Raw genomic sequence first — 21,117 nt, forward strand, 5'->3', positions numbered from 1 at the left:
TCTTGCTCTCTCTCTCAAAATAAATAAACATTTTAAAGAATAGAAAAGCATTTTTGAGTGGCTACTATATACATGGCAATGAGGTATAGATTAGCGACAAAAGAGAAGTATAAAAAAAAGACCAGTGGAAGTTCCTAAAGAGAGAAACCATGCATATGGCTGAGGTGATCAGGAAAGGCTTCTTAGGGAAGATGGCATTTGAGCTTGCCCTTGAACAATGTCGGCATGCAACTAGAGCTCAGTAAATATTTATTAGATGAATTAATGTTATTGGATCATTCAATTAAACAGTGAACAGATGAACAAAGAGTAGGCAGATACAGAAAAGGGCATCAGTATGGAGAAGGCAAAGAAATAGTGAAGCGACACAAAACATATAGAACAGAGAATCTTCTGGGCTTATAGCACATAGATTACCTGTGGGGAAAGGCATGACCCTTAAAATATCTTGTAGACATAAGGCTTTAAGTGCCAGGTTTAAAGAGTGTTGGCTATTGTGTTAGCATAAGTGGAGAGACACTGCCTGTTTTAAGTAGAAGGTTGAGAGACGCATACTTCTGCTTTGAGGCATACTTAAGGAATATTGGTTGGGTGGTGGAATTCCAGACATATGGAGAGGAGAAAGACCAGAATAGAATATTAAGATGGTATCTCTATCATCTACACAATGTCGCCTGAAGGCTGAAGAAGGAACAAGGTCCGGGTCTCTGATTGGCACTGAGTCTTGTGCACTCATCTCCAGGACTACTTCTTAAAGGTTTATTATAAAAATACACAAGTGGTAGTTTATAGTATAAACTCAAAGGGCTTCTGATATAAACACTGAGGAAAAATGGGAGAAAGGCCTACTTAAATGTGGTCAGAATAAATTTGGAATGAAATATTGTAATTTTGCAAAGAGATGAGGCATGACTAAGGAAGAATATGCATTAACTGGCCATAATTGCTGCTAAAAATTCACATGACATTAAATTAAGTTAGTTTAACCTTAAATTAAGAGTCAAGAATGTGCACAGAATAATAACGTTCTCCATCCAATCATTCATGTTTAATTTAACTAACAGCATAACTATGACGGCACATTCAGCACATGGCCGCACAGTGTTCTTAGAATGTTCCAAAGGCAGTTCTTTTGGCAGGGAGAGAAACCATGTTAACCTCTTCCTAAGCTTCATGGGGATCATTATTTAAAAATACTCCATTTTAGCAAAGCCCATAAACAGTTCAAAGGACAACTTCAAAATCCCCTGGCCACATATTTATTTAGATGTAACATCATTTTTACTGAGAGATTCATGTACAATCAAAAAATCTAATAACAGGTTAAGCAAATTACCGCATATCTGTCAGAATAACTTACAGATACTAAAATTTCTATTCCAAGGGATAGTTTGCCTGATGTGAAACAAAAATCAGATCTGACACTATCTATAAAATATAACTATATACAAATATTACAGGGAAGGAAAATACAGGGAAGGAAACGCAGCAAGATGTCAACAGCAATTGTCTGAGTTAATGTGTTTCTGAGTAAGAATTCTTTTTATTTTTCTCTTTTTCAAATAAGTAGGTATTAATTTTATATTAAAATCCAACGTAAACAATAAACCAGGAGCTGCTACTAACTCTAGAAAACAGTGGAGTTGGAACTGAGAGATTTCTGCAACACAAATATAAAGGTTTGGTTTATGGGCCTGTCACAGTGGGTAACTCATGGGTAGCACTCAATAAATAGTCAATGAATGAGATATGGCATAGAATAACAAGTCAATTTGGGCAATTCTCTTTTTTAAAAACTCAATTGGTTAACAGGATGCCAAACAAAACACATAATTGGTTATAAAATGTTAATTTCTACCTGATTGTTGCAGCAGAACTGTAGAGTGAAAATCCTGGGGAAAATCCAGGTGTTCTTCATTAGCTATTTCTTGGCCCTACTTTTAAGCTTAAAGTTTTCAAAACACAGACCCAGACAGTTCAGTGAAGTAACAACACAGGGAGGTGGCTATTTTGGATAACCTGGACTCCCCTTTCACTAAGGATTTATACAGTACATTTTTTGTTTTAATTTTGAAGTAAACATTTCAATGTTTTGATTGCTTTCCTATCTTCTTAAATCACCCAATTGGAACTTAATTTCTCGCAGATTCATCACTCTTAGGAACATTAGTTGCTACATTATCAGATAATAGAGTAAGTTCTTAGTGAGACCCTCACACCCCAAATGCTATGATTTTTGAGTTGTGAGTCTTTGTCTTGTCTTTTATTTGCAATTCCTAAAATGTACCTTGCTGTGGCACACTTTTATACTTTTTTGCATGCGTTTTTTTTTCTTTGCCCAGACACGTCCCAATAAATTCCTAGACCATCTGTTAAACTCCTGCTTACCTGTCTTGTGTTCTTTGATTACTGTATTAGTTCACTCCAAAACCTAGTGGCTTAAAATAATAAATATTTATCACCTCACAGAGTTTTGTGGGTGTTCAGAATTTGGAAGGAGAGAAGCTGGGTGGCTCATGTTTAAGGTTGTGTTTTACAGCATCCTTAAAGCATTTTTTCTATGCTATTTTAAACTACAGGGCTCAAGGCAGTGACTACAGCAAGTTATAGAGGAATCAAACTTTGAATCTTAACTCCCGCTTATTAGATGTGTGTCTCAGCATGAATAATTGACTTTGAATCTCAGCTTCTTCATCTTTAAAGTGGAAACTGTAGGGGGGCCTAGGTGGCTCAGTCGGTTAAGTGTCCAACTCTTGATTTGGGCTCAGGTCATGATCTCACAGTTTCATGAGTTTGAGCCCCACATTGGGCTCTGTGCTGGCAGCGTGGAGCCTGCTTGAATTCTCTCTCTCCCTCTCTCTCTGCCCCTCCCCAACTTGTGCTATTCCTCTCTAAATAAATAAATAAATAAATAAATAAATAAATAAATAAACATTAAAAAGAAATTTCAAGTGGAAACTGTAACATCAGCCCTGTTGTCAGAATTAAATGAGATAATATAGGTGAGAGCACACAGCCAACTGTAAAATACTGTACAGTGCGTTTGTACTGAGCCAGCCAGGACGCAATGCTGCAGGCCCTGAGTCAATCCTGTAGATTCTGATTTCCAGAATTCACTGCCTACTTTACTTAGCCACCATGCAAGGGTCCCTTTATTGTCTCTCCTCTTTGCTCAGAATATTTCCCAAATTTGTAACACAAGTTCTACACAGAATACGTATTCAACAAGCATTTGTTGCTGTTGATTATAATGTGGACAGTTATGCTGGTTTTCTTTCCATTTAGGGTAAAACACGAAACTCTTTAGATAGCAGTACCTCACAACCTAGAAAAAAAAAGACGAAGAAGTCCAGGATGATGAGTCGTCAAAGAGTACAGGTTCCAGGATAGAATAAACTTGTGTTTACTCCTAGCTCTGCCACACAGGATAACAGCATTGCTTACTTGACAAGGTCATGGTGAAGACTAAAGGAGAAAATGCATGAGAAGCATCACATGGTAAGCACTCCATAAATGTGGATTACTATTCGCCTTGTAATTATTATTAAATGGCTCCATCACTAATAAAAGAAAGGTGCTCATACCCATGAAAGATGGCATCCTCCTACTTGCAAGTACCATTTTGGCCACTAGGATGACTTATTGAGTCCAGGAAAGAACACTCTCCAAGGTTTGCCTTGTCTACCTGGGTGGCTATCTATCTAAAACAGCCCGTCTGGCTTGAACTATTTCCATTTGCTGTCTTTATGAGCCCAGAGGCATGCACAGCTCTGAGCACATTTCAGAAATTTGAAAAATAAACAATGAAATGCCTCATGCTTGCCACACATGTATTTTTCCTTCCATGATTTAGGTTGGCTGGTTCTACGCCATAAAAAGTTTATAATAAGTAAGAAAAAAAATAAAAAGAATGAAATTTGCCAGCTTCAAACTCTTTAACCCCACCCCCTAAAACTTTCCAACTCAAGGTTAAGATGTGAACAAATGTTCCACCCGATATGTTCATGAAAGATTTAATAATTACTTTGCTTATGAAAGTTTAAACAGCTGCTTAAGTTAGTAAAAAGGCTCCCACCCAGGCAAAATAACTTGCTGTACCCATTAAGAAGGTTTTACAAATCATCAGACTACGTATTCGGATGAAAGGCAAAATTGCATTTGCTATACAGCATCTAACTAGTCAATTCTGTAGGGCATGATTTTGTTCACCAGGTCAGTCAGGTTTTGTTTATTCCTTCAACAAGGGTCTTGACAGCATCAATGTTAAAGCTGTTTCCAAAGGGACTGCTGAGCTTTTCGATAATTTATGTTAAAAAACATATACATGAAATAGGCCATGTGTTTTCCTTTAGGTTCTTTTACAGCATAACCCCATGAACACAGGGTTCATTATCAGATGGATTTGGAAATTAAAGGGAGTCACATCACATTCCTTAAAAAAAAAAAAAAAAAAAAAAAAAAGAAAAGAAAAACGCTACTCTTTGGGCTTATATACATACTACTCCTCTTCTGGAGCATTCCCCATCCCAGCACCCCAGCACCTTTAGCTTGGTTAACTCCTGGTGGTAAACTACTTGTGTTGTAGGAATAAGTTGGACCTCTCCAGAAAGGCTTCCTTGACCAGGATGTTCACCACTGCAGTGAGCCCTCACTGTACCATGTAGCTGCCATATTATAGCACTTATCTCCTTCTATAGTGGTTACCTGTTCACCGGCTTGTCTCTTCTGCCCCAAGTGCTGTGAGGGCAATGTGATACAGCCAGCACACAGCAGGAGCTCGATAAATTCTTGTAGAATTAATGAATGAATTCCCCTTAGTCACCCAAACTGCACATTTCCTTCTTTGTCTCTTCTATATCCAAACTTTAACAATCTCTGCCAATTTTATTTCCTAAGTATTCCCTGAATCCTTCTCCTCTTTCTCAACACTATGTCAACTGGCTCAGTTCCAGTCCTATTATCTTCTGCCTGAATTTCAGTATTTGCCCCTGCTAACGTATACAGTGGCCAGAGGGTACTAAAAGGCAAAGCTACTGCTAAAACCCTTCAGTGACTACCTACTGCCAACAGGACAAAGCCATAGCCTTGCACATGACATGCCAGGGCTGTGCTCTGTCCCTCCAATTTGCCCTTCCTATTTCTCAACCCCTTGCTTTTCAATAAGCTTTCCCCTCTCCAGGGAAGGCCAGGATTTATTGAGGGTCAGAGAGGCAAAACGACCGATCAAGAAAATAGAAGAGGTAGGATTTGAATTCTACTGGCCATGTTTCTAACTACAGTGCTATACTGCCCACCTCACACTCCTGCTACAACCCTCATGTCTGACGCATACCAGATACTCAATAAATTTGTTTTGTATTAATGAACAAATAGTTTTTTAAAGTGAATATTAAAAAACATCAAAACATAAGCTCCCCAAGAGATCTTATGCCCCTATCCTACTGTTTCTCAAAAAGTTTAGGGAATATTACAAAACTACCTCTTAAAAATTCCCAGAGTACACTAGCATAGTAAAGGTTTAAGAAGTGCCACACAAAAAAAGGAGTTTATTTAACTTTTTTTTTTTTTAATTTTTTTTTCAACGTTTATTTATTTTGGGGACAGAGAGAGACAGAGCATGAACGGGGGAGGGGCAGAGACAGAGGGAGACACAGAATCGGAAACAGGCTCCAGGCTCTGAGCCATCAGCCCAGAGCCCGACGCGGGGCTCGAACTCACGGACCGCGAGATCGTGACCTGGCTGAAGTCGGACGCTTAACCAACTGCGCCACCCAGGCGCCCCTTAACTTTTTTTTTTAATAGAAGAGTTGCTAACTGTATTTGAACATAGAATATTAAACAAACAAACACCTACCAACACTGTCAAATAATAAAAGGGCCCCATACACTATGTACTATTAGTCTGATGATAATCTCCAAGTATTTTCTTTTTTAATAATGGAGTTTTAGGACTGGAAATGACCTTTGAGTTTTTCCAGATGAAGTTCCTCATTCTATAGCTGAAGGACTGAGTGGGCCGAGGTCACTCAGCTTATTTGTGGCAGAAACAAAACCAGAACAAAGGCCTGGCAACACTCACATAGTGTTCCTTCCATTACTCCACACCAATGATTCTCAATCTGGGGTGACTTCTGTCCTAGACATTTGGTAATGTCTGAAGACATTTTGACAGTCATGGTTATAGGGTGTGGGGGAGAGGCCAGGGATGCTGCTAAATATTCTACAACGCACAGGGTAGACCCCCACAACAAAGAATTATTTGGCCCAAAATGTCAATAGTGTAGATGTTGAGAAATCCTACTCCCCTACACATACACACAAAGAAAAAGTGAGCTCTCCAGCTAACAAACTAGAGCTTTCATCTCAATGTTTCCCACTAGCCTCCATAGTGCTGCATTACATTTGAAATAATACTTTATAGGAAAACTGAAATTGTTCTTTGAATCCATGAAAATAACTACTGTAGGAAAAAGGTATCTTTAAAAAAAAACAATTTCACTCATCAAGGCTTTATCAAAATGGGTTTAGATATCATCAGCCCAAAAAAATAAAAATCTGAAACATTTTTCTTTTCCACATAATTCCCTCAGAAGACTTCTGGAATATATTAACATTTTTAGAAAATTGCATTTACTAGGAAAAACCTCAAAATAAGGTCTAGGAAATCACTGAGGAGCAAAAGAAGTAGGCCAGCCTCCAGAGTCAACACAGGGCAATCTGTTATCACGGGAGAGTCTCTCCTACAGGTGCACTAAATCCCTCATTTCCGGTAACATGCCCTCTTATCAGGTCAGTTTGAGAACAACTCTCCTCCTGTGTTTGCTTGTTTGTTTGAGTGAGATACCCTGGAAGCATCACAAAGTAAGGGCAGGAAAGGACTATTTGGGCTGATATCAGAGGAGGGTCCCCCCTACACTGGGCACTATACAGAGGATGCTCACAGGGAAGCCCCTGCTTTACAAGAAAGCAACTTGCTCTCAAGAGTACAGTTTCCTCACTGGGTAAATGTACTATGGTTATGTAAAATGTTGTTATTGGGGAAGGTGGTCAAAGGGTACACCTGGGCTCTCAGCACTATTTTTGCAACTGCTTGTGAGTCTAAAATTACTACAAAATAAAAAGTTGTTGGGGCCACCCGGGTGGCTCAGTTGGCTGAGTGTCCAAGTCTGGATTTTGGCTCAGGTCATGATCTCACAATTCGTGAGTTCAAGAAGCCCCATGTCGGGGCTTAAGATCCTCTCTCTCCCTCTCTCTTTGCCCCTCCTTCATTCATTCTCTCCCTCTCTCTCTCTCTCTCAAAATAAACAAATAAACTTAAAGAATGTTTTTTAAAAAGTTGTTAATTTTTTAAATGACGTGCCTGGTAGTAGACCTATGTTGGCTTTGTCTGTGGTCTTCTGTTAAAACAGAAACACCTTATTACCTGATTGGGGGGAGTAAAGGGATATGAACAGGGGCACAGGGGAACAGGGTGTCATAAAGAGTCATTAAGACCACAGAAGTGATTTCATCCATCAGATCCTGTTCCAAAGTGACAAGGAGCTAAAGAGGGATGAGACTCAAGCAAGACTTGCCTAAGAGATGATGCACAGAAGAACAGACATATCACTTGGTGGTTTTCCCAGGTGACAACCTTCATGAGAGTTCTCAGAAAACTCTGAGACAACTAGGGATGAGATTTATGAGAGCTCTTTGTATATAGGAAAGAGATGTCAGGAGAAAAGGCATGAAAGGAAGACAAAATCTCTCCTGTGTAATGACTTGGTAGGGACGGCACTGCCTGTGCAGATTCTATCCCGTTGAGGTAGGGCCAGGCACAATGGGATATCCTTAGGGCCGAAAGAAATGGGAGTCAGGAAATCTGGAGTCACATTCCAGGTGTGCTCCTATCACACATTGGTTGTGTCCACTGGGACAAGTCACTCTGGGATTTGATATTCTCATCTGAAAATCAGGGATTGGTATTAGATGCTAAGACCCCTACCTCTCCGTCTCTGTTTCTGTCCAAGACTACTTTAAGCGTTAGATAACCTCTATTGATTTAATACAAAAATAAAACTTATTCATGGATGGCAACAAGTTTTCTATGAATTTTCCAATGCAAATTAGTTCCTTAATGAATGGGAAATAGACATAATATTGCTAATTTAGCACCTGGAAGTATCAGCTCAGAAGTCAAAGTGCTCTTGTTCTCACTCTCGCATCCTCCTTCTCAACTATGGGTGGGCCTCAAAGGTACCATGGTTTCCTAGGAATAAAGCTGTCTGAGAGAAAGGAGTTCAGAGACCTAAGGTCAGAGCTTCTAGAAGACTGTTTTCTGCCCATGAAATGCACCTCCTCAGCATGTTCAAGGTCTGCTGAATTCTCCACAATATGCCCTAACCACAGAAGAACAGTTTTTGAGGAGGTTGAAGTACAGAGAGAATTCTAGGCTTGGAGGAGCCAAAACATGCCACTGTGGGTTGTTTAGGAAGACGGTAGAAGTAATGTGTATAATAGCCCTACTCTGGCATTTTCATATATCGAAACCCAATAAACTATCTGTATTACTGGTGTTTTTAAACGCCTGTGGTTGGTTAATTCAGTACAGGCTTATGGCCCTACTATGCAATAGGGTTTTGTAAAGTATTAATGCTTCATCAATCACATATGTGCTTTTCTAGAGCAGAAAGTCACCACACCTTGTCCATGGTTCTTGGGCCAGATCAGAAGGATTCTTTATGTGTTAATTGTTTTTCTTTCATTAAGGTGCTGTGAACAAAAAATGAGACTTAAAGGGCTGTGCTGGGTGTTCGCACTGAAGAGGCACTTCTTTAAGCCACCCAGGATGTCTGACCTGAAAGCAGAATAATAGCTGCAATAAACCCTCTCCTTTTTAGAGATAATTCCATTGCAACTAATTTGCTCAGCATGTGTCAGAGACACGTTAGTCAACCTAAACCAGCACCATCAACATTTATATCACTGTCGCCATTACAGCAATCCCCCCTCATCCATCGGGGACACATTCCAAGATTCCCAGTGGATGCCTGAAACCACAGACAGCATCAAATCCTATATATACTATATTTTTTCCTATACATACATACCTATGACAGTTTAACTTATAAATTAGGCATAGTAGGATATTAACAACAGTAATAAATAGAGCAATTATAATAATATATGGTAATAAATGTTATGTGAATGTCTCTGTGTCCCTCTCAAAATATCTTATTGTACTATATTCACTCTTCTTGTGATGATGTACAATAATAAAATGCCTACGTGATGGGATGAAGTAAGGAGAATGACGCAGGTATGTGATGTAGCCCTAGGCTACTCGTGACCTTCTGATCATCTGCTTCTGACCTTGGCTGACCAAAGGTACCTGAAACTGTGGCAAGTGACACTGCAGATAAGGTGGGGCTACTGTACTGATAATTAAATCACTGGTACTGAGTGATTTTAGGAAAGTTTGCCAGAGTTTAGGAGAGCTAGACTCCTTCACCAGTCAATGAAAAAAATAGGTCTTAGTTGGCATTTGAGTCTCCATTATAAATTTCCTTCCCCTCCTTCATTCTCATTTTCTGCTCATTTATGAACAGGACTACATAATTTCCTCTCACCTATAACTGCCTTCCTTTTAACCTGCCCAAATTCTTCCCCCTTTGTCTCTTTTCCTTTGTCTTCTGCTCACCTCTGATTACTCATAACTGAGTATTTATCTTTATCATAACCTTTATCTTATAGGAACAGGAGAGGGGGCCTGACAGCAGGGAAACACCATGTGGAGATCAGTGTTGTAAGATAGCTCTGAGCTACACTGCAAAAATACAGAAATAGAGGAGATATTAGAAGAAAAAAATCATGGGGGGAAGAGCAAGGGCCTAAATTAGGACAATCATTACAGTAAAGGCAAGATGGACAGATTTTTTTTAATATGCAGAAAGTAGACTTAAAAGGATGTGGTACCAGGCTGTAGAACAGTGATAAAGAGGAGACAATGAAAGATACTGTGACATTCTCTAAACGGGCTGACAGGTAAATATGGTTCCTTTCACAGAGATGAGAAACTAAGGCAAATGATCAGGCATGAGGGAGTTGAGTTGTTCAGGTTTGGACATACAGAGCTGCATTTAGGAGTGATGTCCAATATGCCAATGGATAATCTGAATGCGGCAGGAGAACTTCTAGATATTAAAGGATTAAGAAAATTCTGCAAACATTTTCTCCTTCATTTCCTCTTTTCACTTTACTGAAACAAAATATGTTTTCGAGAAGCTACTACATGCCAAGTCCTGAGATAGGCATTAGTGAAAAGCAAGGAAAAAAAAAAAAGTAAACATTGTGTCTGCTCAGGGCATTTGCAAGCTCTGGCGGGAAGATGACACCGTAACAATGATATCATAACAGCACACAGTGCCGGGATGAGGTGAAGGTTACCAAAGGAAGCTTCTTGGAAGAGATAGCATTTATCAGGGATAGACTGTGCTTACTCAGGTTCCTTAACTCACTGATGCCTGGGGGGGAATGATACATGCTTGCTGCTTCCCTTCACAACCTGGGCATCCCTTGCAGTTTTGGGCAGACTATAAGGCAGATTCCCACCCCCACCCCCCCCAAAACAGTCACATGGACTTCACTACACTCATCCACATTCCTTCCGTGGAAGTAATAGCATAACTTCTTTATGGAAGAGCTTCTGTTAATCTTCTACCTTGTATATCTTGGTAACAGTGTACTTATGACCCACTTCTCTGGAATCTACCCACCTAAACAGTCTACCGCACAGAATTAAGAGATGGAGGCAACTTGATGGCGACCAGATTGCTTCATATTCAGGCTGGCCCAGCAATTCCACTCCTAGGCATTTACCCAAGGAGAAATGAAGACACGCGTACACGGAAAGACTGTATAAGAATAGTCACATAAGTTTTACTCATAATAGTCAAAAACTAGAAACCACCCAAATGTGCAACAACTGCTGAATGGATAGACAAATTGTGGTATATCCATGCAATTAAAATATCACTCAGGAGCAATAGAAACGAATGGACAATTGGTAAAACAATGTGGATAATCTCAAAAGCAGTATGCTGACTGAAAGAAGCCACAGAGGAAAGACTACAGATTCTGTGATTCCACTCCTTGGAAATTCCAGAGAAGAAAAAACTATAGTTCTCAAAAGCAGATCGGTGGTTACCATGGGGCAGGGGAGTGGAGGAGGAGATGGACAGCAAAGGGGCACAAGGCAGTGTTTGGAGCGATGAAAATATTCTATATTATGATTATTGCAGTAGTTACATTACTGCATACATTTTTCAAAGCTCACTGAATTGTAACTTAACTTTGGTAAATTTATGTAATTTTACTTCCATAAAGCTGATTTAAAAAAAAAAATCATGCCAGACTGAGGAGTAGCCAGACTGAGCATTCCCAGCTCGAAGATGCCCAGAAACTCTTCTACTTTAATGATTTAACTCAGACCTTGATACCTCCTGGCTGTTTCAGACTAAGGGTCCCCATAACTCACTCATCTTGCCACCCAGGCTAGGGGCCAGAGTAGCCTGCTCACCCAGACAACTGATCACAGATAATCCTAAACCCCTCCTGCCCTGTACTAACAGCCTTAAAAATGGCAACACTTTTTCCAGTAGATCCTGGAACTACTGACTGGGGAAAACACCTGGTAAGGTTACACATTAAGGGGTCTGACTACCTATTGGCTGGAATATAGACTCTGGATTCTTCTGTTGTTACCAGTTCCCTAAAGGGCAAGGGACTTGTTTGTTTGCTTTTTCAATGTTGGAAACTAGAGTTTCTCTACAGCTATTTGACTCCCTATGGTACCACCGAGATCTTGCTTTTCAATCATCCCTGTGGCTACAACCCCAAAGCTGATGCATGCCCGTGTCCTGAAAGTGATTTGGGAAGGAAGAAAAGGGTCCCGAACATAAAACCAACCTTTACTGCAGCAAAGCCCTTAAGTCTGGGAGAGGTCCTGAGTTAAGACATGTATGGAAGGTTTGTTTCTCTATCACTATTCACTTTTTCCATCATCCCATTGATCTCCTTAAGCAAAAATAAGTCTGAAATTCTGGAATAACTTCCTTTAAGTGCTACTTTAGAATTTCAGTAGCTATTAATAGAGGAAATTTATACCAGACACCTTATCAAAACTGGTTTTGTTTTTTTTTTTTCTTTTTGTACATTTGATGCCATATGAGGTAAACTTACATTCAATGAGTGCCATGTCGTGCCAAACACTGTGCTGGCTATTTGACGTGCTAGGCTAATCGAGTTCTCATGATCATCCTGGTAAGTTACCTATACCATTCTGTCTTTGAGGGGAAGTTCTCTAAGACTTATACAATAAGTAACTTGCCAAACTTATTTAACCTTCAGCTAGCATAGAGTATGGATCTGCCTCTAGTACTATTTGATTTTCAAGTGTTGCAAGGAAAAATAAATACTTTTGGAAATTACTGCAGTCTAAGACTTGGTTTAGAGGTGCCTGGGTGGCTCAGTCAGTTAAACGTCTGACTCTTGATTTTGGTTCACAGTTCCTGAGTTCAAGCCCCATGTCGGGCTCTGCACTGACAGTGTGGAGCCTACTTGGGATTCTCTCTCTCTCTCTCTCTCTCTCTCTCTCTCTCTCTCTCTCACTCTTTCTCTCTCAACTCCTCCCCCACTCACGCTCTCTCTCTCTCAAAATAAACAAATAGACTTAAAAAATTTTTTTAAATAAAATAAAATAAAACCTGGTTTAACATTTATAAGGTCCTAGGTTTCAGTCCTTTCCCAGCCACTTACTAGCTGTGTGGACATTAGGCACCTGAGCTACCTTCTACATTAGTTTCCTCACCTATAAAATGATGAAAATAAATCCAACTTTACTAAATGTTGAAAGAATCAAATAACATAATCCATACATACAATAGGCACAGTAACTATTAGCTATTGGTATGATCTCAAATACTAACCTGGCTCCAGTTGGAATAAACACAACACATATATACAAGTAGTGCCCTCAGCTATTCAGAGGCTGAGTTTCCACACCATGGATCCTATTCCACCCTTCAATATGTTGTAGAACTTTTGGTTGGAAAAAATATATACCAAGATCCTGCCATTAATGAGTTTATAAGGACCATCTCTGCAGATTCAGGTTCTCTCTTTCCCCAACCATCTCTAAAAACTGACACTTGACCATGAAACCCTACTCCAAGACAGCCCATCCATTTCCTTGACTCACCTGCTCTGGGTACTTGCTGCCAATGATCTCTGCTACAGTGTTGAAGGAATCAGCATCGGGATAGTTCTTTGCCCCCATCTTCAGCTGAATAACAATTCTGTTCCCACGAGAAGCCATTCTTGACATCATTTCTGCATCTTCCACTGTAATACAGGCTGTTGGGATTTTTGGCACACCATCTTGGTATTCCTGAATACCTGTGTGAGGACTTGAGAAAAAGAAGGCACCAGGTCATCTTAAAAGTAAAAACGGACCAAAAGTATTTTTTAAGTGTCTGTATTTGACATTTGATTCTCACTGATTTCCATTTGCATATGATAAATATGATGGGTGGGCAATACTGGATTATTTGCTTTTGAATATAATTTTTCCTTTTGGTAAAAAATAACTTAGAAACCTCAACTTTACAATCATCTCATTGAAAACATTACATGACATTTATTTTGATAATGTGATGATCCTTTAAAGTTGCAAGTTTCCTCAAATTCAAAAGAACATTAACAGTGCCTTCATGACCAAGAGGTGAGTGAATGCAAGTGTTCAAGGAGACCAAGAAAGCTCTCAAGTCCCTCAAGGCTGCAGACCAGAGGACCCACACATCTGGAGGAAAACTGCCCATACACATCCAGCTTTCTGGTCACTGACAGCTCTGGGCACGTTTTCTTCTCACTCATACACACAGAGACGGTAGGGCACCTTGCAGGAAAACTAGGACAATGGGACATGCTTGTGTGTCCATGAAGAAAAGTGCTGAATAAACCCTGCTCCCTGATGTTACTGCCACAAGAAAGAGACAACTATTACAATTTTGGCACTAAGAAAGAAATATTGCCCCTATGGTCAAGTTTTTCCTGCTAATTTCCAGGTGCTTCTTAGATTACTAAAAACACTTGTAATTGATGTTTCTATTCATCTATTGTTGGTTCAACCTCTATACATGCTAATTGAGTTTATCAAACTCACTTTCTAAAATTGTTCTTTCAAACTGACCCTTTCCACTCGTGAGGCACAACTCTAAACCCTCCCAAACCACAGCTCCCTCAGGACCAAGCAGGCACAGCTCCAAAGTGTGCACCACACCCTATCAGTGCATTCCCATCTTCTGGTAAAGCACAAGCTAATGGCCTCCCTTTTAAAAGTAATTTTTCTTTCCTTATTTCCATGTTTGTCTCAGGTTGTCTCAGATTTGCAGAAAAAGCCTTTCTCCTCCTCTCAGCCACAACACATTTCTCTCCTACAGAAGTGATTCCAACCTCCACATGTATAAACACAATGTTCCAGTCTTATCACTGCCTTCTTGGTGTGACTGCATTGTTGTGACAATGTCAGATGACTATTTACTTCCTTAGAGAAACTGCATAGCAAAATGATTAAGAACAGAGATTTTGGAGCAAGACCATCCAGGTTCAAACCTGGGCTATGGCACTTATTGCTAATTGACCTTGAGCAAGTTATATATATTTGTTTCAGTGGCTTCATCTATAAATAAAAATGATAATAATAATACATCCTTAATTCATAGAGTTATTTTGCAGATTCAGTGAATTTATACAAGTGAGTCAACTTGCCATGCATGAAACACAGCACTCAATAAATGCTAAATATTTATTTTGTTAACTTGTCTATTACATCATCCCTGTAGAGAGAGACTGTTTAATTTCAAATCCTTAGAACCATCTTAGCACTTCCTTTATGAACATTTCTTAAATGTTGACTGAAAATGTTAGTCTTCATCAAGAGAGGGACAAAGGACTTATAAACTCAAAAATTGTAATACAGAAACCCTGGATTGAATCCCTGCTCTGGAATATGCCTAATCTACCCTAACTCCTGGTTCAAGATGGCCTATGGGGTCACATAACCTAGGTAAAATCCTGGCTCTACCATTTTCTACCCACACGACATGAAGCAACTTAGATGACCTCTCTGTTTCTGAGTTTTCACATCTGTAAAGTGGAGAATAATATTAGTATTGACTCCATAAGATTGCTATGAAGACAAAAGATATAGTATATGTAAAGAACTTAAAACAGTGTTTGGCACATCGTAATTATTTAGTAAACATTAGCTATTATTATTTCTTCAATGTTAATTTTTCCCATTGAGTTGACAGTGACTAAAGACCAAAGGTACTTGGAAACACGTAGGAAGACAATCTAAACATTTATTGTTTGGATTACCTTACATGATGTCTGGGATTCAACAAACTTTCCTGTTCTCAGACTTTCTTACTTAAGAAGTATAACACTTCACAGCAGTCTTTTTTTTTTAAGTTTTTATTTAAATTCCAGTTAGTTAACATACAGTGTAATATTGGTTTTAGGTATATAATACAGTGATTCAACACTTCCATACAACACCCAGTGCTCATCACAACAAGTACTTTCCTTAATCCCCATCACCTATTTAACCCCTCCCTCTACCTACCTCTTCCAGTAACCATCAAACCAAAGTTTGTTCTCTAGAGTTAAGAGTCTATTTCTTGGTCCAACCCCCCCAGCTTCGCTCTCTCTCTCATCCTTGCTCATTTTTGTTTAAATGATAGTTCTAAACAAATTTGTACCAGTAAGCTACAGGTAGGAGTTCTTAAAGTGGGGACAGTAAGTTAGGCAAGTACCTAACATGGCTCCACTGAAGAAAATAGCACTGAAAGGCATCTTCCAACTATGGTTCTGAATTCAAAATATAAAAGCTTTATAATTTGTTTCTGCAATTAAGAGCGTCCCCCAGTGGTGCAATATCCAGCACTGTAGTATAGTAGAAGTAGGCAGAATAAAGACTCAACACTTTTATTTGGAGTACTGTACCTTTGCTATCAATTGTTCTATAGGGAAATGATCAGCATTAAACAATATCTTTCTGTCTCCATTTATAACCCTGCTTGCAATTTAACAATAGCGAAGGGTATACTATAAAGGAAGCCATAAAAACTCAAAACAATTACATTTAAAAATTAATACCAATTCTTTATAAACTATTCCAAAAACTATAAGATAAGGGAACATTTTTCAACTTGTTCTACAAGGTCACTATTACTGATATCAAAACCAGATAAAGATATCAGAAGAAAAGAAAACTACAGACCAACATCTTTTCTAAATATAAATGCAAAAAAAAAAAAAAAAAACCCAAAACTATCCAACAAAATGCAAGCAAACTGACACCAGCAACAAATGAAAAGGATTATACATCATGACCAAGAGAGATTTATCACAGAAATGCAAGGTTGGATTAACATCCAAAAATCAATGAATGTAATTTATCACATAATATAAAAGGACAAAAACCACATGATCACCCCAACAGATGCTGAAAAAGCATTTGACAAAATCTAACACTCCTTCATGATTAAAAAAAAAAAAAACAACTATAGTAGCAAGAGAGTGTGGTACTGGTATAAGGATAGGTAGATCAATAGAATAGAATTTAAAGTCCAAAAATAAACCTTTAAAAGAATGGCCAATTCATTTTTAACAAAGGTGCCAAGACAATTCAGTGGATATAGAAAAATATTTTCAGAGAAACAGTGCTGGGGCCAACCAAATAACCACATGTAAGAGAATAAAGTTGTATTCACGTATCACAACATATACAAAAATTAACTAAAAAATTAATCACAGACCTAAATGTAGGAGCTAAAACTATAAAACTTCATGACCTTGGGTAAGTGATTGTTTCTTAGATACAATACCCAAATCACAAGCAACAAAAGAAAAAAATAGATAAATTGAATTATCAGAATTGTAAACTTCTGGATTTCAAAAGACACCAGCAAAAAGAGAAAAGAAAACATAAAGAATGGGAGAAAAACTTTGCAAATCATATACCTGATAAGGCACTTGTATCTAAAATATCTAAAGACCTCTTAAGATCTCAAAAATAAAATGGCTATCCAATTAAAAAATGGGTAGAATATGAATAGACATTCTTCAAGTAAAGTATACAGATTATAAGCATGTAACAAGATGCTTAATATCATTAGACAGCAGGAAAATGCAAATTAGAACCACTATGAAAAAAAACCACTATGAAATGTCACTTCATACCCACTAAGATGGCTATGATCAAAAAGATAAAAACAAGTATTGGCAAGGGTGTGGAAAAATCTGAATGCTTGTACATTGCTGATGGGAATGTAAAATGGTATAGCCACTTTGAAACACAATTTGACAGTCCCTTAAAAAGTGAAACATGTACTACTAGGTCTATATTCAAGAGAATTTATAATATATGTTCACACAAAGACTTGCACATAAACGTTCATAGCAGCATTACTAATAATAGTCAAAGGTAAAAAACAACCTTATGTCCATTAGCTCACGAACGGACAAACAAATTGTATGTCCATACAATGGAATCTTATTCAGTAATAAAAAATTATGTTTTTATACATGATACAACATGGATGAAACTTGAAAACATTATCTTAAGTGAAAGAAGTAAAAAAAGACCACATACTGTAAAATTCTACTTATATGAAGTGTCTAGAATAGGTAAATTGGTAGAGGTAAAAAGTAAAATTTAGGTTGCCTAGAGCTGGTCAGGAGAGAGGAAAATGGGCAGTGAATGCTATGGGGTTTCCTTTTGGGATGATGACAATATTCTAAAATTGGATAGTGATGGATGGTTGTATAACTTTGTGAATATAGCTTAACTGATTCAGCCAGCTTGCTGGCTATGGATCTTGTGACTTCACAGCCTCCATAATCATGTGAGCCAATTCCTCATAATAAAACTATATGTGTGTGTGTGTGTGTGTGTGTGTGTGTGTGTGTGTGTATCCTATTGGTTCTCTTTTTCTTAAAGAAGACTGACTAAAACAGCCACAATGAGTCAAATTTCTTTTTATTTGTATCCAAATATATTCCCAACATTTGCAAGACCAAAATAAATGGTGTGCTGCATATTTAAAAATTATAAATATTAATATTAAACCTTTCTTTTCAAAAATATACAGCTTCAAATCAAATATATAAATCCAAAATTAAAGTTACTGGAAGAAGCCATTATAAAGGATTCTGGGAAGATAGTGAAGTAAACCTGCCCTGTAAGAAATGCTCAAGGGAGTCCTAGAGGATGAAAGGATACTGGACAGTAACTTGAAGCCACATAAAGAAATAAAGATCTCAATAAAGATAAATAAATGGGCAATTATAAAAACTATTTTTAATTGTAACAACAGTTTGTAGCTTCATTTTTGTGTTTCCTAAATGATTTAAGAGACCAATACATTTAATATAATCATTAGTTTATGTTTTGGGACACATAACATATTAAGATGTAATTTTGTGATATCAATGACCAAAAAGCATGGGGGTAGAGCTGAAAAGGAGCAGAGTTTTTAGATGTTATTGAAGTTAAGCTGGCATAAATTCAAATTAGAGTACTATAACTTTAGGATATTCAATGTAATCCCCATGGTAACCACAAAGAAATAGCTCTAGAATATAAACAAAAGCAAATGAAAAAGAAATGTAAATATTCCACTACAAAAAATCAGCTAAACACAAAAAAAGACAGTAATGCAGCAAATGAGGGACAAAAAAAGAGCTGAAAGGCATAAAGGGAGCAAATAGCAAAATGAAAGAAATAAGACCCTGCTTAGCAATAATTACTTTAAATGTAAATAGATTAAAATCTCTAATCAAAAGGCAGAGATTGGCAAATGGATTTTTTAATGATCCAACTATATGCAATCTAAAAGAGACTCACTTTACAGCTAAAGACAGAAATATTTTGAAAATGAAAGGATGAAAAAAGATATTCCATGCAAATATTAACTAAAAAACAATAGGGGTGGCTATACTGATACCAGAGAAAATGGACTTTAAATCAAAAAGTTTATAAGAGACAAAGAAGAACATTATATATATTAATAAAAGTGTCAATACAGCAAGAAGATATTCACAATTATAAACATTTATGTACCTAATGATAGACCATCAATATATATGAACCAAAACTGACAGAATTGAACATAGAAATAGATAGTTCTAGAACAACAATTTGACACTTCAATATTCAATTCTCAATAGTGGATAGAGAAACCTGTGGCACATACCTGTTCTTAAACATTCTTCTCTTGGATAGTCCCTCAGCATGTACTCTCAGACTCTAGGGCTATAAAAGCAGGTCCTAAGGGAGATGGAGTTACAGAGATCTGCTCGCCTTGTACCCACCTAAAACACACTTCTGTTCACGAGTCCCCTTAATAAACTGTTTCTAGTCAAGCTGGACTTCTTTACTTTTTTCTTCACTTTTATGTCTCCTTCAGCCTTTAGAAGTCATTTTGTATATACCTCCTTTTCACAGAACAGCCAGACAGAAGATAAGTAAGGAAACAGAGGACTTAACACAATAAACCCACTAGATCTCACAGACCACTCTATCCAACAACAGCATACACACTCTTCTCAAGGACATGGAATATTTTCCAGGATAGACCACCTTAGGCCACAAACTGTGTCTCTACAGATTTAAAAAGATATGTATTGGGGCACCTGGGTGGTGCAGTTAAGTGTCTGACTCTTGGTTTCAGCTGAGTTCCAGCCCCGCATCAGGCACTCTGCTGTCAGCACAGACCCTGCTTTGGATCCTGTGTCCAGCCCCCCTCTCTGCCCCTCCTCTGCTTGTGCTCTCTCTGTCTGTCTCAAAATAAATAAATAAACTTTAAAATAATAATAAAATAGATCAATAAAAAGATGTTTCATGCAAAGTATCTTCCCTGGTCACAACAGAATGAAGTTAGATAAAGAAGGTAAATGAAAAGTCACAAATTTGTGGAAATTAAACTGCACACTCCTAACCAGCCAATGGATCAAAGAAGAAATCATGAGGAAAATTATAAAATATTTAGAAATGAATGAAAACAAAACCACAACATACCAAAACATACAGAATGCAGCAAAGCACTGCTAAGAGAAGTTTGTAGCAACAAATGCTTACATTAAAAAACAGGAAAGATCTCAAATCAATAAAACTTTACAACTTAAGTAACTAGAAATAGAAAAAGAAGAACAAACTAAACTCAAAGCTAGTGAAAGAAAGGAAACAAAGATTAGAGCAGAGATAAATGAAACAGAGAATAGAAAAGCAACAGAGAAAATCAATGAAGCCAAAAGTTGGTCCTTGGAAAAGATCAACAAAATTGAAAAACCTTTAGCTAGATGGACTAAAAAAGAGAGAGAGAACAGTCACATTACTAAAGTCAGCAATAAAACTGGGGACATTCCTTACTGATTCTACAGAAATAAAGGATATAAGAGAGTATATGAACAATTATATGCTAACAAACTGGAAAACCTAAATGAAATGGCCAAATTTCTAGGAACATGAAACCTATCAACTCTAAATCATAAAAAAATAGAAAATCTTAATACATCTTTAACTAGTAAGGAAACTGAATCAGTAATTAAAATCTCCTAACAAGGAAAAGCCCTGGACATGATGGACTTTATACTCAATGGTGAAAAACTGAAAGATTTTCCTCTAAAATCAGGAACAAGGCAAGGATGCTAACTTTTGCAACTTCTATTCAACACAGTACTGAAAGTTCTTGCCAGAGAAATCATGCAATAAAAAGAAGGCATCTAAATTAGAAAAGGAAAAATAAAATTACATGTGTTCACAGATGATGTGATCTCTATGTAGAAAACAGTAAAGATTCCACACAAAAACCTGTTAGGACTAACAAGTGATTTCACCAAAGTAACAAGATACAAAGCCAACACATAAAAATCAGATGCATTTCTATACATGAACAACAAACAATCTGAAAAGGAAATTACAAAAACAATTCCATTTACAATAATATCAAAAGACTAAAATACTTAGGAATTAACTTAACCAAGAAGGTGAACGACTTATACAATGAAAACTAC

General features: G+C 37.6%; 1 protein-coding gene across 5 annotated transcripts in view; it reads right to left on the reverse strand.

Annotated features, from left to right (window-relative positions):
• Positions 1-21,117, reverse strand: part of CPQ (carboxypeptidase Q) — a 517,628-nt gene that overhangs the window by 290,276 nt on the left and 206,235 nt on the right. For all 5 annotated transcript variants that reach the window (XM_086695254.1, XM_086695255.1, XM_086695252.1 and 2 more), the window contains exon 4: positions 13,238-13,445. In XM_086695254.1, coding sequence (XP_086551380.1) covers positions 13,238-13,445 — 208 coding nt within the window. The remainder of the gene's footprint in view (positions 1-13,237; positions 13,446-21,117) is intronic.

Source organism: Puma concolor, chromosome F2, assembly GCF_028749965.1.
Source record: "Puma concolor isolate L17-30 chromosome F2, mPumCon1.1.hap2, whole genome shotgun sequence".
NCBI classification, from domain to species: domain Eukaryota; kingdom Metazoa; phylum Chordata; class Mammalia; order Carnivora; family Felidae; genus Puma; species Puma concolor.